The sequence below is a fragment of the Polypterus senegalus genome, chromosome 18, assembly GCF_016835505.1.
Source record: "Polypterus senegalus isolate Bchr_013 chromosome 18, ASM1683550v1, whole genome shotgun sequence".
NCBI classification, from domain to species: domain Eukaryota; kingdom Metazoa; phylum Chordata; class Cladistia; order Polypteriformes; family Polypteridae; genus Polypterus; species Polypterus senegalus.
In genome coordinates this window covers 9796257-9810822 of record NC_053171.1, presented here as the reverse complement: position 1 = coordinate 9810822, position 14566 = coordinate 9796257, and the positions used below count along the sequence as shown (strand labels likewise).

General features: G+C 41.9%; 1 protein-coding gene across 1 annotated transcript in view; it reads right to left on the bottom strand.

Moving 5' to 3' along the window:
* The window catches only part of LOC120519065, a 125056-nt gene extending 110723 nt beyond the window's left edge, over nucleotides 1-14333 (bottom strand). Inside the window, exons 1-3 of the mRNA XM_039742152.1 lie at nucleotides 14291-14333; nucleotides 13652-13702; nucleotides 8311-8574 (exon numbers count right to left, since the gene is read on the bottom strand). Coding sequence (XP_039598086.1) covers nucleotides 8311-8574; nucleotides 13652-13702; nucleotides 14291-14321 — 346 coding nt within the window. The 5' untranslated portion in view covers nucleotides 14322-14333. The remainder of the gene's footprint in view (nucleotides 1-8310; nucleotides 8575-13651; nucleotides 13703-14290) is intronic.
* Between the last annotated feature and the right edge of the window lie 233 nt (nucleotides 14334-14566).

Here is a 14566-nt window from a genome sequence, read left to right as displayed (position 1 = left end):
TTTGATGTTTTGAAATGACGATGTAACTCTTTAAAACACTGTGTAGCCCTATTAGGATTATAATCTTTAGGCCATCTTCAACAGAAAAAATAAGTTGATTCTGATAAAATATGGTCTCACAGGTTTCAGTGCTGAGAACACTCCTCTAATCAACAACAACAACAATAACAACAACATTTATTTATATAGCACATTTTCATACACATGATGTAGCTCAAGGATGGCACGGTGACGCAGTGGTAGCGCTGCTGCCTCGTAGTAAGGAGACCTGGGTTCGCTTCATGGGTCCTCCCTGCGTGGAGTTTACATGTTCTCCCTGTGTCAGCGTGGGTTTCCTCCGGGTGCTCTGGTTTCCTCCCACAGTCCTAAGACATGCAGGTTAGGTGCATTAGTGATTCTAAATTGTCCCTAATGTGTGGGGGTGTGTGTGTCCTGCAGTGGGCTGGTGCCCTTTCCAGGATTTGCTCCCAGCCTTGTGCCCTGTGTTGGCTTGGATTGGCTCCATCAGACCCCCGTGACCCTGTAGTTAGAATATAGTGGGTTGGATAATGGATGGATTGGTAAAGTAGCTCAAAGTTTTTTACATGATGAAGAAAGTGAAAAAAAGACAAAATAAATAAGAAAATAGAGTTAGGGAACACTAATTAACATAGAATAAAAGTAAAGTCCGATGGCCAGGGAGAACAGAAAAAACAAAAAAAAAAACTTCAGACGGCTGGAGAAAAAAATAAAATGTGCAGGGGTTCCGAAGCAACAAGACCACCCACACTCCTCTTGGCATTCTACCTATCAATCTAAGTAAATCATTTTGCTTAAAAAGGTGCTAATAAATTGGTTAAATTTAAAAATGACTCCAAACTAGGTGCAATGACTGTCAAGAGAAACCTAACAGATGTTACCGGTTAGAATTCAGACTTGAGTGAATGTGTTGAAGAAGTAGCTTAATGTAAACAAATATGAAATTTACAGATATGAAGTAAAACGTGATATAATTATATAGTTCAAGGATGGAAATTTGAAAAAAAAAGGATATGAGGAAGACTCATATATGGTGTGGACGCTGGCCCGGACACAGACAGACGGACATCGTTGTTCCACCACACACTGTTTTATTTACACTACTTATTTACAAATTACGTGCACTCACAGCCCCAGTGCCTCCAGCACCGATTCCCCAATGTCCAGGCCACACAGTCTTTCGTGCCTCTCTCTCCTGGCCGCCTCCAGTCCTCACTCCAGCTCTGTCCTCTTCCACCCGACATCCACTAATGACTGGAGGGAGGCGACCCCTTATATACAGCTCCCCGGATGAGCCACAGGTGTTCCCGGCATTCCTTCCTTGGCCACGCCCCAGCGTGGTGGAAGTGCTGGCTGTCCTCCCGGCAGCTCTCCGGGTGTCTCCCAAAGTCTTTCAGCCAGCACTTCCTGGTGTGGCGGAAGTGCTGAGGCTCTCGGGATATTCAGGCACTGGGGTGCCGCCTGGCGGTGGCCACGGGTCCCTACAGGGCTGGGCTTCCAAGCCCTTTACCCAAGGCCCCCAACATAACCAGGGCGGACGCCCCCTCGCGGTCTGGAGGAGGCACAAGTACCACAATGGATATGATATACAGTAAATGTGTAATACAGTAAATGTATTATAATCTATACTAATAAAAGGCAAAGCCCTCACTGACTGACTGACTGACTGACTCACTCACTCACTGACTCATCACTAATTCTCCAACTTCCCGTGTAGGTAGAAGGCTGAAATTTGGCAGGCTCATTCTTTACAGCTTACTTACAAAAGTTGGGCAGAATTCTACGCGTAATGGTCATAACTTGAAGCTATTTTCCTCCATATACTGTAATGGAGTTGAGCTGGATGGCCGTGGGGGGTGGAGTTTCGTGTGACATCATCACACCTCCCACGTAATCACGTGAACTGACTATCAACGCAGTATGTAGAAAACCAGGAAGAGCTCAAAAAAGCGCTGAAGAAAACATGCATTATATAATTGTGAAGGCAGCGAAAAAATAAGAAGCGAGCGACTGACATATACAACCATATTCATGAGTGCTGCTACTTCGGAAACAAAGCACGGTGTAAACCTAAAGTTTAAATTAAGTTCATAGACAGGCTGCTGCTGGCGTTTGTAATTTAGTGCCTGCCCATATAAGGCCGCCCGTCAGCGGCAATCCAATAGAAACACTGAAAGCTAAATATTCACGGGTGAAGGACTATGCTTATGCAGAGGAAGATGAGATAGTCAGGGTGGTGTTTGGCACAAACTCAGCGAAACTGCGACAGAAACTTTTAAGTGCCGGGTCTTAGCTAACATTACATACAGCCGTGGACATAGCACGACATGGCACCAGCACAGCTGGGAACCTTTGATGCAAGAACACCGAGCGGCTCACGTGAACTGACGCAGTGCACAGACAAAAAGCAACAGTTCCAAAGAGTGCTGAACAAAAACCGAATTACACAATTAAGAAGGCATCAAAAAAATATGAAGCGTCTGATACATACAAGCATATTCATAAGTGCAGCTACTGCGGAAACAAAGCACACGGTGGAAAAAGTCAATGTCCCGCTAAAGGAAGACAGTGTAAAAAAAAACCTGTGCATGCAGTGTGTCACATCTCAGATAAAGAGGAAGACAAGCTGTTTATTGATGCAGTAAGAAACAAATCGAAGAATGAAACCTCTTATCTTTATAACGATTGACAAACATGGAATGTAACTTGAACACAACACATCGTACAAATACGACCCTGATTGAAAGAAATAATGATAATCAAATCCTTGATGACAGCAACACTCAATAACACTCACAAAACAATTACTGTATATTGACAATCATGTTACGTTATTTTTAAAATGTTCCCTTTTCTTTTTCATATCTTCTTTATCACACTACTTCTCTGCTGCGAATATATATATATATACCCCGATCTACATACTCTCAAATAGACAAGCCACGCGCCGTGGCGCAATTGTAGAGGTAGCGCCGACATTCCGAGGTTCGATTCCCGACAGGGGATGCACTGAGTATGTACGCGCGCTTCCGATTCATTTACCCTCGCATCTCCTTGGTTTGGGATGTATGAAAAAATATGCGGTTAACGCAGAATCATGTTACGTTATTTTTAAAATGTTTCCTTTTCTTAGCACAAACACAGCTGAGAAGCTTCGATGCATGTAGTCCATAACGCGTTAAAAAAAATAACGCATTTAATCACACTTTCAATTCTAAGCAAAGGGGAACTTTTGTCAATGCATGATTTCCTGGTACACGATTACACTGATGCACACATCACAGCTACAAAAATGTTAGAGTCGGAATAAAGCGCGTTCCTACGACTGATCGGAGGAAAATTTCATTTCAAAAGACTACCCGACCGAAGCCTTGATAAAAGCATGGTTTTGTGCACACTGAAAAGCAAGCAAAATTAGATGCATTACAGAAAGCGGACTTTGTGGCTCTTAGTGGGGATCATTGGACTTCCGTGACCGTTAGTAATTCTAATTACATCTAATTACAAAATGTTCAATGATCACACTGTTTTAGCCTAATGTACAAAATAATTTTGGCTAAGGTTACTCAGAGTTTAAAGATTAAGTTGGTCAAATTACCTTTTATGTTTCTGACTTATTTTTTTAAGAAGAAAAACTGCACTTTATGTTGAAATTTTTGTTATTATTATTTAAAGACAATACCATTCTGAAAATGTACTTCAAGTACTTAAACTACCAGTTTATTTTTAAGTCTGCCCAATTTTAACCAGGGATGATATTTTTGTTTCTGTTTTGAATTCAAATGCAGTTTAAAAACATTTTTTTTTTCAGAAATTAAAAGAGCTTGAGTTTACAATATTCATGTCCATGTCTATTATTTGATTCTGCGCCCACTAAAACCCTTTTAAATTAAAAAAAACATTTGCGATTTGGGGCAAATTTTCATGTGTGATTACATATGATTAATCAAGATTAATTATTACACAGCCTCTAATTAATTGGATTAATTTTTTTAATCGAGTCCCACCCCTAACATATATATGTAGATATATATGTATTTTTGTATATATATGTGTATATACAGTATATATGTAGATATGTATATGTATATATATATGTGTGTGTGTGTATATATATGAATATATATGTATATATATATATATATATGATGTGTGTATATATGTTTATATATGTGTGTGTATGTGTCTGTGTGTATATATACAAATATTATATATATATATATATATATTGTCAGGGATGCCAGGGGCTATGACCCGGCGGGGCCAGGAGGGACGGAAGAGGGTCAGAGCCCTGCCTGGACCGCGTGGGGTTTGCCTTCCGGGTTGCTTTGGGGCCACGGGTCAAGGGCATGGAAGCCCTTCCCTGTAGGGGCCCGTGGTCACCGCCAGGAGGCGCCCCAATGCCTTGGGGACTTGTTTCCCCAGCACTCCCGCCACACCAGGAAGTGCTGGGGAAGATTATGGGCGCCGGAGAGCAGCGGGAGGACAGCCGGCACTTCCGCCACACTTGGGCGTGGCCAGAAGATTGCGGGAACACCTGGGGCTCATCCGGGTCCTCCATAAAGGGGCCGTCTCCATTCATTCGGGGCTAGAGTCGGGTGGAAGAAGGGCGAGGCAAGAGGAGTTGTGGGGCGGCCGAAGACAAGGCATTGTGGCCAGGACTGTGACTGTTTTGGGGTTTGTGCACGTGACTGAGGTCTGAGTGACCATTGGCTGGGGTCTTAGTGACCCATTATTGTAAATATTTTGTATAATAAGCGTGTGGTGGTGTTTTAAAACAAGATGTCCGCCTGTCTGTGCCCGGGTGGCGTTCACATCTGGCGTAGCGGCAGGATGCTCCGCCTGTTTCAAGGCGGAGACCTGATCTAAAAAATATTGTTGTGGACGGCCCGGTGCAGCAGGGACCCCACCCACGTACCGCGGGTGCTGCGTGCACACAGCCCAGCGGTAAAGAACCCCACGGACCACCAGGGGTCCGCAGGAAGACCATGTTTCCCTGATGCGGGCAGGTGGCGTGCCTACAGCGAGTGCAGCGGTCTCCTACAAGCAGGCCGTTGCTGAAGGCGCCGGGACCGCATGGCGTCAAGAAAGGCCACGCCGGTGTCCTCGGTTTGGCGAGTCGGGAAGGTGAGTTCCCTGCCTAGCGGCAGCCGGCCCATGGGGTCGGGCGTGTTTTCTCTTTGCAGGCAGGGACCTCCGGATCCACGTCGGTGGCAGGCGCATGCTGGTCTGCGGGGCTCCGGCAGCGTGGCGGCAGCCGCGAGGGCTGTGGAGGAGGAGCGCTGCAGCTCGAAGGCGCTGGCAACAGCAGGGCTGCCGGCAGGCACGTCGCCACCGCAGAAGGGGAGGCAAGATGGCGCGGACCAGAAGTCCCTCCCCTGACAGGCCGCGATTGGGCGGTGTGTCTTGCGGGCCGCCGATGACTGCAGAGGCGGGACCAGGGAATGTCCATCACGGGCAGGGGAGACCCGATTGGGCGGAGGAGAAGGCCCACAGGAAGTGGCGGCGCTGGAGGCTGACAGAAAGGTAGGCTCGCGTCGCTTCACTTCCGTCTTTGCCGGCTGCTTTGCGGAGCTGGGGTGTCCCTTCAGCCCGCCGGGCAGCGTGTGTTGCAGGTGCTATGTGCCCTCCGGGCTGAGGTGCTGGAACTGGAGAGGAAGGCGCTCTTGGCGCTGAGAACGTTTCAATCAACAGCGGGGCGGCGGCGCTGGAATCTCCAGCTGGAGGGTACAGCGGAGGCGGTGAGTACAGCCGACTCCGTAAAGCATCGGGAGGGTCTGCTGAAAAGGCTATGATGACAGCGATCAGTTCGAGTAAGCAGCCCTCCGACAGGAGATGCGGCGCCGCGGGCTGTATGCGCTGGCGAGGGGAGTCCGTGAGGGCGCTGAATGAACCGGGCTGCTAAGTGCCCGGGTCCTAGCGCCCTCGCCCGAGTGGCTGCGGTCTTCGCGCCGCACTATAGGGGCGCAGGCGGGAAAGAGGCGCCTTCATTTCCATAAGGAGTCTCAAAGCGTCATGGTGTCCCAGAGTGAACGGAGGAATAAGAGGCTGGGTGCCGATTCCTCCGATATGTTCTGAGGCAGAGCGGAAAGGGGCTCGTGTTGGTTATACGGGTCGCATATCGTCAAGGCGTCCGAAAGTGAAGGGAGGATTAAGCGGCTGGGTGCCGCCTCCTCCAATACAGTGAGGCAGCGTTGCTGGGTGCAGCGTGCGGCTGGCCGCCCTCTGAGGGAGCAGAGGGAATCCCTGAGGCGGCGGTGAGAGAGCAGGCGGTGCCGACAGTTCCACTATCGAGAGGGACACGGAAGCGCGGAGAGGGTGCCGAACAGGCAAGTGCGGGGTGCGGTTGGAGGGCGCTGCCCGTGCGTGGCACGAGCTGGGTGCTTTGGCAGCGGTTCTGCCCTGTATTCTCTTTTGTAGGGGCGGACCCGGGCGAGTTGAAGGAACCCCCGTGGCGGAACAGCCCTCTGATGTCGGGCCGTCTGCAGAATGATCTCTGCGGTGCGCAGGTGCGCTCACAGCTGGAGGAGCCAGCGGGGAACCAGTGGCTCGGAACAAAGGCGTGGAGGTCCCGGAGGGTGCCTACCGAGGAGGCCCGGGGTGCGGTAAAGGGGAGCACAACCTGTGCGAGGCGCAGGGATGCACCATGGGTTGGTGCTCGGATTGTGTCTCCGCCCTGTCCCTGCTAGGAGTGCGGGCGGACCCGGCTATCCTCGAGTGGGACCCGTTTCGGGGCTCTGCTGCCCTCGCGGGACGGGTCGCTCTTACCCACGAGTGGTCTTCGCTGGCTGTGGGGCACTGTCAGGGATGCCAGGGGCTATGACCCGGCCGGGGCGCCAGGAGGGACGGAAGAGGGTCAGAGCCCTGCCTGGACCCGTGGGGTTTGCCTTCCGGGTTGCTTTGGGGCCACGGGTCAAGGGCATGGAAGCCCTTCCCTGTAGGGGCCCGTGGTCACCGCCAGGAGCGCCCAATGCCTTGGGACTTGTTTCCCCAGCACTCCCGCCACACCAGGAAGTGCTGGGGAAGATTTATGACGGGCCGGAGAGCAGCGGGAGGACAGCCGGCACTTCCGCCACACTTGGGCGTGGCCAGAAGATTGCGGGAACACCTGGGGCTCATCCGGGTCCTCCATAAAGGGCCGTCTCCATTCATTCGGGCTAGAGTCGGGTGGAAGAAGGACGAGGCAAGAGGAGTTGTGGAGGCGGCCCGAAGACAAGGCATTGTGGCCAGGACTGTGACTGTTTTGGGGTTTGTGCACGTGACTGAGGTCTGAGTGACCATTGGCTGGGGTCTTAGTGACCCATTATTGTAAATATTTTGTATAATAAGCGTGTGGTGGTGTTTTAAAACAAGATGTCCGCCTGTCTGTGCCCGGGTGGCGTTCACAATATATATATATATATATATATATATGTCAGCAACACTCATGACAATGACAAAACAATTACATTGTCAATCATGTTACGTTATTATTAAAATGTTTCCTTTTCTTTTTTCTTCTCCGCTGCCTTGGATATTTTACTATATATATATATATATATATATATATATATATATATATATATATATATATATATATATATATATATATATATATATATAGATATATAGATAGATATGACAATAACACTCATATCAATGACAAAACAATTACATTAACAATCATCTTACGTTATTTTTAAAATGTTTCCTTTTCTTTTTCATAACTTCTTTAACACACTACTTCTCCGCTGCGAAGCGCGGGTATTCTGCTAGTATGAATATAAAAACAGGATATGAAAAAGTTCAGAAGTGACTGAAACAATAACAGGAGGATGGGTTAGAAACTTCAAAATGTTAAGTACAAGTCAAGATGGTTATTCTTATGCTGTACAACACATACAATTTGAATTTTGAATGTAGTTTGGTCGGTACTAAGGAAAGTCCAGAGAAGTGCTGCTAGGATTATTTTAAAATGGAATATGAGGAAAAACTGGTGGTGTTCAAACACTTTTGGTTTATGTTTTCAAAGATTAAAAGGTGACAAGACTGCCGTGCTTAAAAGTATAAAATGAAGTGGTATGGTGGATGTTAACTGTTACTTTAAGATATGTTTTTCAGGAAAAACATGAGCTGAAAATTGGTTAAAGTAAATTTTACAAAATTACAGTATAAAACATTTCTTCAAGAGAGATTCACAAATACAGAGAATGTTTTGCCAGGTAATATAGTAGATCTGTTTTAGGTGATTTTGTTTCTTAAAAAGAAGAAAATAAGAATTAAAAAATGTGTTACCTTAAAAAAGTCTCTTACCTGATACTGCTAACTGAACAGTCTCACTCATTTTCGAGTAAAGTTCTCCTTTTACAGCTCGACATCTGTACTCCCCATTGTGTGAAAGAGTCACAGGGCTGATGGTGAAGGTGGAATCTGTGCGTGCTTCATAAAGGTATGTGTCTGTACTCTTGTACAGCTGATATATCCACCCAGCAGGATCTCCATCAACCTTACAATGGAGACTCACCAGGTCTCCTTCAAATATCAGTCCATCTGGCTTCACAAGTTTGGCTGTTCTCTCTGGAAATGACAAGATGACAAGATGAAAGCATTACTCTATAAAACTTCAAACAACAGAATGTGAGCAGCCTTTTGAGTGTATAGCCTGGGTTCAAAATGACTGCACTTGGATCAGGGTTTCAAACAAGATGGCTCTGCTTCTGATCCTACAGTGTGGATTTTATTTAGCTCAAAGAGGTGATGTGACATTTACTGAAAGACACAGTCCCAGTGTGACATGGGAGAGCATCTTGTGTACCCCAACATAACCAAAAAAATGTTGGCCCAGTATCAATTCTACATGGGCATCAGTTGTCATGCTTTCATATGACTTCCTGAGTATCTGCAATTCCTATAAGTTTTATAGAAGACAGCTCAGAGTGACCAGTAGCTTAGTGAACACATTCTTATTGGAAAATCTCAGTCCTAACTGAACATTCACCTGTGTTGATTTATTCAGCCGTGAGCACCACATTCTGAGATGCTCTTGTGTCCATCACCACTATGAATATTGTAGTCATCCTACTGTTCCGTGACTCCAGCTCTGTCACTTCTCTGTCCAAAATGGAGTTAATTTTCAAAATAGGAATTGCACCACATTAGCATAGTAAAGACGATGTAAAATTTTATTTTTCTGTGTGGTTTATAAGAGAATCTTCAAATTTTTAACTGAACTTCACAGAGATGCTAAAGCAGATACTCTGAACCTGCTAAACAAACAGGATTACAATAAAAAATGAATGGCATCCAGAGAACTAGAGCTGCATAAATAGATAAGTGACAAAAAATTCTAACTGATCGACTTACTAAAAAGAGAATTTAAATAAATTCAGTAATTGTTTTAAGCTTTATGATTCTTTCTTTTCAGTGAATCGAGTGAGCTTAAAAAAATCATTTAAAGAAAATCAAAGACATAAGCGGGATGTGTGTCAGTTGTATTTTGTACAAACATGCTGTGAAATATTATAGAAATTTATTACAAGCAGAAAGTAATACACTGCATTAGACAATGCCAGACTAAATTAAGATAATTCCATAATGGATGTATATATATTTTTTATGTTAATAATTCAAGCATAATTTCCTCTGTCTAAATACATTCTGTCTCTTCACTAACACAACTATTCTTGCTGTGTATTTTCCTTAAAATTGCATTAAATTTACTGTGATATAAGCTGAAAAATAACTGGAAAAGAAATTCTAACAGCTGAAAAGTACTATTGAAAATAAAAGTAATTTTATGGCTCAATACTTCATACCTGACTAAATAGCGGCACTTGCTTAAATAATACAACAGTGTCATTTTGACTGTTCTCAAACAGCGTGCAGTGAATTTGGTTACTGTGTCCCACAGATGGTGTGCACTGAGAGAAAAATAAGCGTTACAGCAGAAACTCCTAACTTGCCCAACTGTTAGCACCATTCATTACTGTCTTTGTGATGTCCACCACAGGTCTGTCATCTAATAATTAATCACTGATCCATCTCATCAAAGAGAGCAGGGTGTCTGTTGTGACCAAAAAAACATAATCAACCATTTTACATTTCACAGGGTCTCACTATCATTTTTGTATGCCACCATTTTGTGCCTTTTCTGAGTTGTTTGTTGTTAATATTGGCTCCCATTTTGTCGCATGTCACCGAGAAATTATAGCGTCATCAGGTTGCAAGTATTTAAGATAGTGGCAGTTGTTATTACCAGCTGTCCAAGTTTGTAGATGAATCTTACAGTAAATAGATTTTGCAGTTCTAGTTAGGTTTCTCTTTAGATAAAAAGGCTTTTGTCAGAAGTTAAGTTTCTAAAATTGATTTTTGGTTAGTGTTTTGGGCTTTTGAGAATTATTTGGTTTGCGCTTTTGGAGTTTTTCCATTCTAACTTCATTTGCCAAACTTTTCAACATGGCAAATTAATGAACAGCGGGGTCAATTAAATTATTTTTTCAAGTTACAAGTACTTCAGTAATACAGAAATTCATATTTTATTTATATTAGGAATGAAAACTGAGGTTATTGAGAAAATGACATACATTTTTAGATTATAATTGAAGATGGGAACAACCAGAAATTAATGTCAGAGCAGGTAGGTATCAGATCCAGATGTGTATAAAATGACACGAGTTTTAATCAGAGGGGAAGACAGAATTCTGATTAGAGACTGAATGGGTCAACATAAGCAATTATTAAAATAATGCAGTCACCATATTTAAGGAAATTTCTAGACCCAGGTAACAGACAAACAGCCCTCAATACATTAAACCTCAACCACCTGTGAAAAAAAGATGGCAGACTTAAAGGGCACACATAATGACAACAGTCTCAGACTAAAATAAGGAAATTTGGTGATTCAGCCATTCTCTGACATTTGTGTAAATTTCATCAACTTTTCAAATAATAATTCCAACATGTTAAATATTTTTATTTTCAACACAAACTCAACTACAATAACATTGAGACAGTAAGTGGGCCAGGATTATATTCAGCTTCTTAACTGCTGCAAAAGTACAAAAATTATAAACATTTTCAGGAATTTTGTGAAAATATCTATTAGTTTTGTTGTGGCAAAGCTTTTTGATAATTGAAGTTTGTTCTTCAATGTCTTGAGTACTTGACCACACCAAAGTATATTTTAGATAATCTACTTAAAAAGACATAAAACATGCTAAAACCCTTTTCTTGTCAATATTATGTTTTGAGAAAAGCTGACAATGGTGTCTGTCTGCTGAATATGTACTGGAGTGTTAGATTCACACCTACGATCAGGCAACAAACCCACCCAGGCTCATCAAGGAAGCGAAGCAGAGATATAGTTCTGGATTATTAAACAGGTAGATATTTTTGGAGCAAGAAACACGCACAGAATAAGCACACAACATCATACATTTGCAAGAAGTAAAATAACACACTGTGAGAGAAGGAAAGATAGCAATGTTTCTGAATTTGAACTCTGTACAGGAAAAAAAGCTTTGTATACAAATATATAAAATTATACAAAAAGATTGCAGCCATTCACATTGTGCTATAAGATTAGTATCAAAATATTATTTGTCTCATGATAAATGTATTTGCAACATATGACAGTTCCAGTTTTACTGAATTACAGTACACTTTTCGGAAACGTGTTCAGCATTTGTGTGAAAGACAAAGATGCAGAGCACGTTTTATTACTTGTTTCTTGCTGGAAAATATACACGAAAGTTGTAATACAGAGGCATTTGTAAACTGAGCCAGGCTCCTCATTAGAAGCTGAGACCAATTTACATATGCATTAGCATGAGAGTACTGCTCCTCTTTTATAGATGGGTGCCCCAAAGCTCAAACTCGACTGTTTCTGAGAAAAGAGAGAAGCTTGGAGGACACAACAATGAGCCTAATGGCAAGTTGAGGAGAGCAACACCATACCAAGTACAAAGGACTACATGGCAAAAGACAAAAAGAACTCTGCACTTGACAAAGAGTTCTCTACTCAAGCCTGCAGCCATGACAGGAAACTCCACACACCGTCTTATATCATCCTTAAAGACTTGATATCAGAAGCCTTTATTTGTGGCAAGATAAAACAGAATGCTCAAAAGTGAGAAAAATGCCAGATAAAGACCACCTTTCTTATGTGTGATACTTACTGTGTAACAAGATCATAGCTGTGTAATTTAAACATCTAGGTTTTGCAAGCATTGAAAACTTTAGAGACAAAAAGCCTTGAATCAGCCCTCATTCGCACAAGACTGCGCAGTAAAACAAGATCAGTTCCAATTGTGAAACACTAATCTAGAAAGCTTTTAACACCGAAAAATCTAAAAAACCTTTAAATGAAGTAAGAACTGTTAGACTCTTCTGCCTTATGTGTTTGTTAATCTTTCATGTCTGTCTTGTGTCCCGTCCTTTATATTGATATATAAGTGGTTACTATATTTTTATATATTTGTGTTTATCAATAAATTGTCTAACTTTGTTTCAAAAAACAAATGTGCTTCAATGACATTGACATAAGTCTAACAGCCCGGAAACAGCAACTACAGGGAATATTAGGAAGATTGAGGATGAGTCTTAGTGAATTATCAAAGGCAAAACCTGTAATTAATGATTCAAATGGCTAAAGTCAATAAATAAGTTCTTCTCACCTACATATATATGAAAATAAATTAATTTAAAATTACATACATGCAACAAATTAGTACAATGAAGGATTTAAAGTCAATTTTTGTTTTATGAGTCCCAAAATAAGCTCTCACCAATTTATAATGGTAAGGAATTTAAACTGTATACTAAGTCATACTTCTTTCTGTTTATTTCAGAATTCTCCAATGCTTTGTGTTGAATTTTGTTTTGAACATCATCTTGCAAATTAGAGCTGTGGGGTAACTTGGGTGAATTTCTATTACAAGAAGCATTGGGGTGGATAAGAATGCCATGCAACACTTAATGCAAGATTAGCAAACATAGAATTTCACTTAAAATTCCTGAAAAGTCAAGCAAAATGACACCTTTTATTGGCTAACTAAAAAGATTACAATATGCAATCTTTCGAGGTAACTCAGGCCCTTATTTCAGGCAAGATGTAATCAAACACCCTAGTACTACAGACATAAAATTCATGAATTAATATGTATTACAGTATAGACAAATGCATTATGTTCACATCATTTTACTGATGAAGAATAATAAATATTTGATTTTTTGATTGGTGGTTTGCATCAATTGGAACAAATAACTAAAAAATCCATCCACATAGTTTCCTAACCTACTAAGCCTATTACAAGAGTATAAGGAGGTGGAGACTGTAATGATAGTATGAGCTGCAAAATCAATAAATGGTATTGAAAAACAAAACAAGTTTGTAACTACTGTGTTACAAAAATTACATAAAGTGCATATCTGTGTCACAATTAAGAAAAATTCAAGTGCATTGAACAATGTACCTACAACTGTTGAAGAACAGTAAATAAGAACAGTGCATGAAGACAGAACACATAATGGTGTTCTGAGGACTGATAAACTGTATGGAGAAAACAAATCCACACTGGTTAACAGAAACACTACAGGACAATCACAGAGTAGCAGAAGAGAGATGAGTGTGACAATGGAAACGTCACTCTGTTACCTTTATCTCCCGCACCTTTGGATGAGACTGAGACAATCACTGCAGGCAGACCTAAACAAACAAAAAAATAATTAATTATATTAGCATAATTTTTTCATCCTAACTCCACACATGTCAGAAAGTGGCCAGATGTAAAAACATGGTCTTTGGAGCTCTGGGATAGCAGCAATAACCACTGAGCCACTTTACCAATTAATTGACTTCATGCTGTTTCTTTACTGTTTTTTTTTATATCAGAACTGTTCTATTCTCCTAAACTATGTGTCATCCTCATTGTCTACATTATTGCATATGTTCACAGTAAATTTTCTCTGCATGTCGACGTTCACATTATTTTTCATGGCATAGGTGGTGCTTTCTAGAACATCACTACCTGTAGTAAAGCCTTTGTGTTGCATTTTTTAAATCTTTAATGTAGAGCCAGTTTAACCCCAAAATTTGAGTCCATGTCTCTCAACATATTTTCTCCAATACCCGCCACCATATATATGATCAAATATTTTCTGGCATTATAAATTTATATTTTTACCAAATCCACTTTACTATTGACTACAAAAGACCCATATCTCATACATATATACTGTACATCTTTCAAACATGCTTTTAATTAAAACATTTAAAATTTAGACCCATACTTACAAAGCAAGAGGCAAAGTTCAGAAGTCTGCATCTTGCACTTGTCTTCAAACAGAAATGAACAAACACTTGGTGCAAAAGGCTTGACGTCAGTCAACAATTGCAGTCTGTTAGCTTTCAGGAAATGACCACAAGTGAGGGAGAAAATTGCTTTGAATTTGTTACACTATACTTCTTTCTAATATAGTTATTTTCAATGTTTTAAAATTTATTTGAATGTTTTTTTATTATGGTTCAGTTGCTTAGTATTGTTGCCTCCAAGCTGCTGAAAACTTCAAC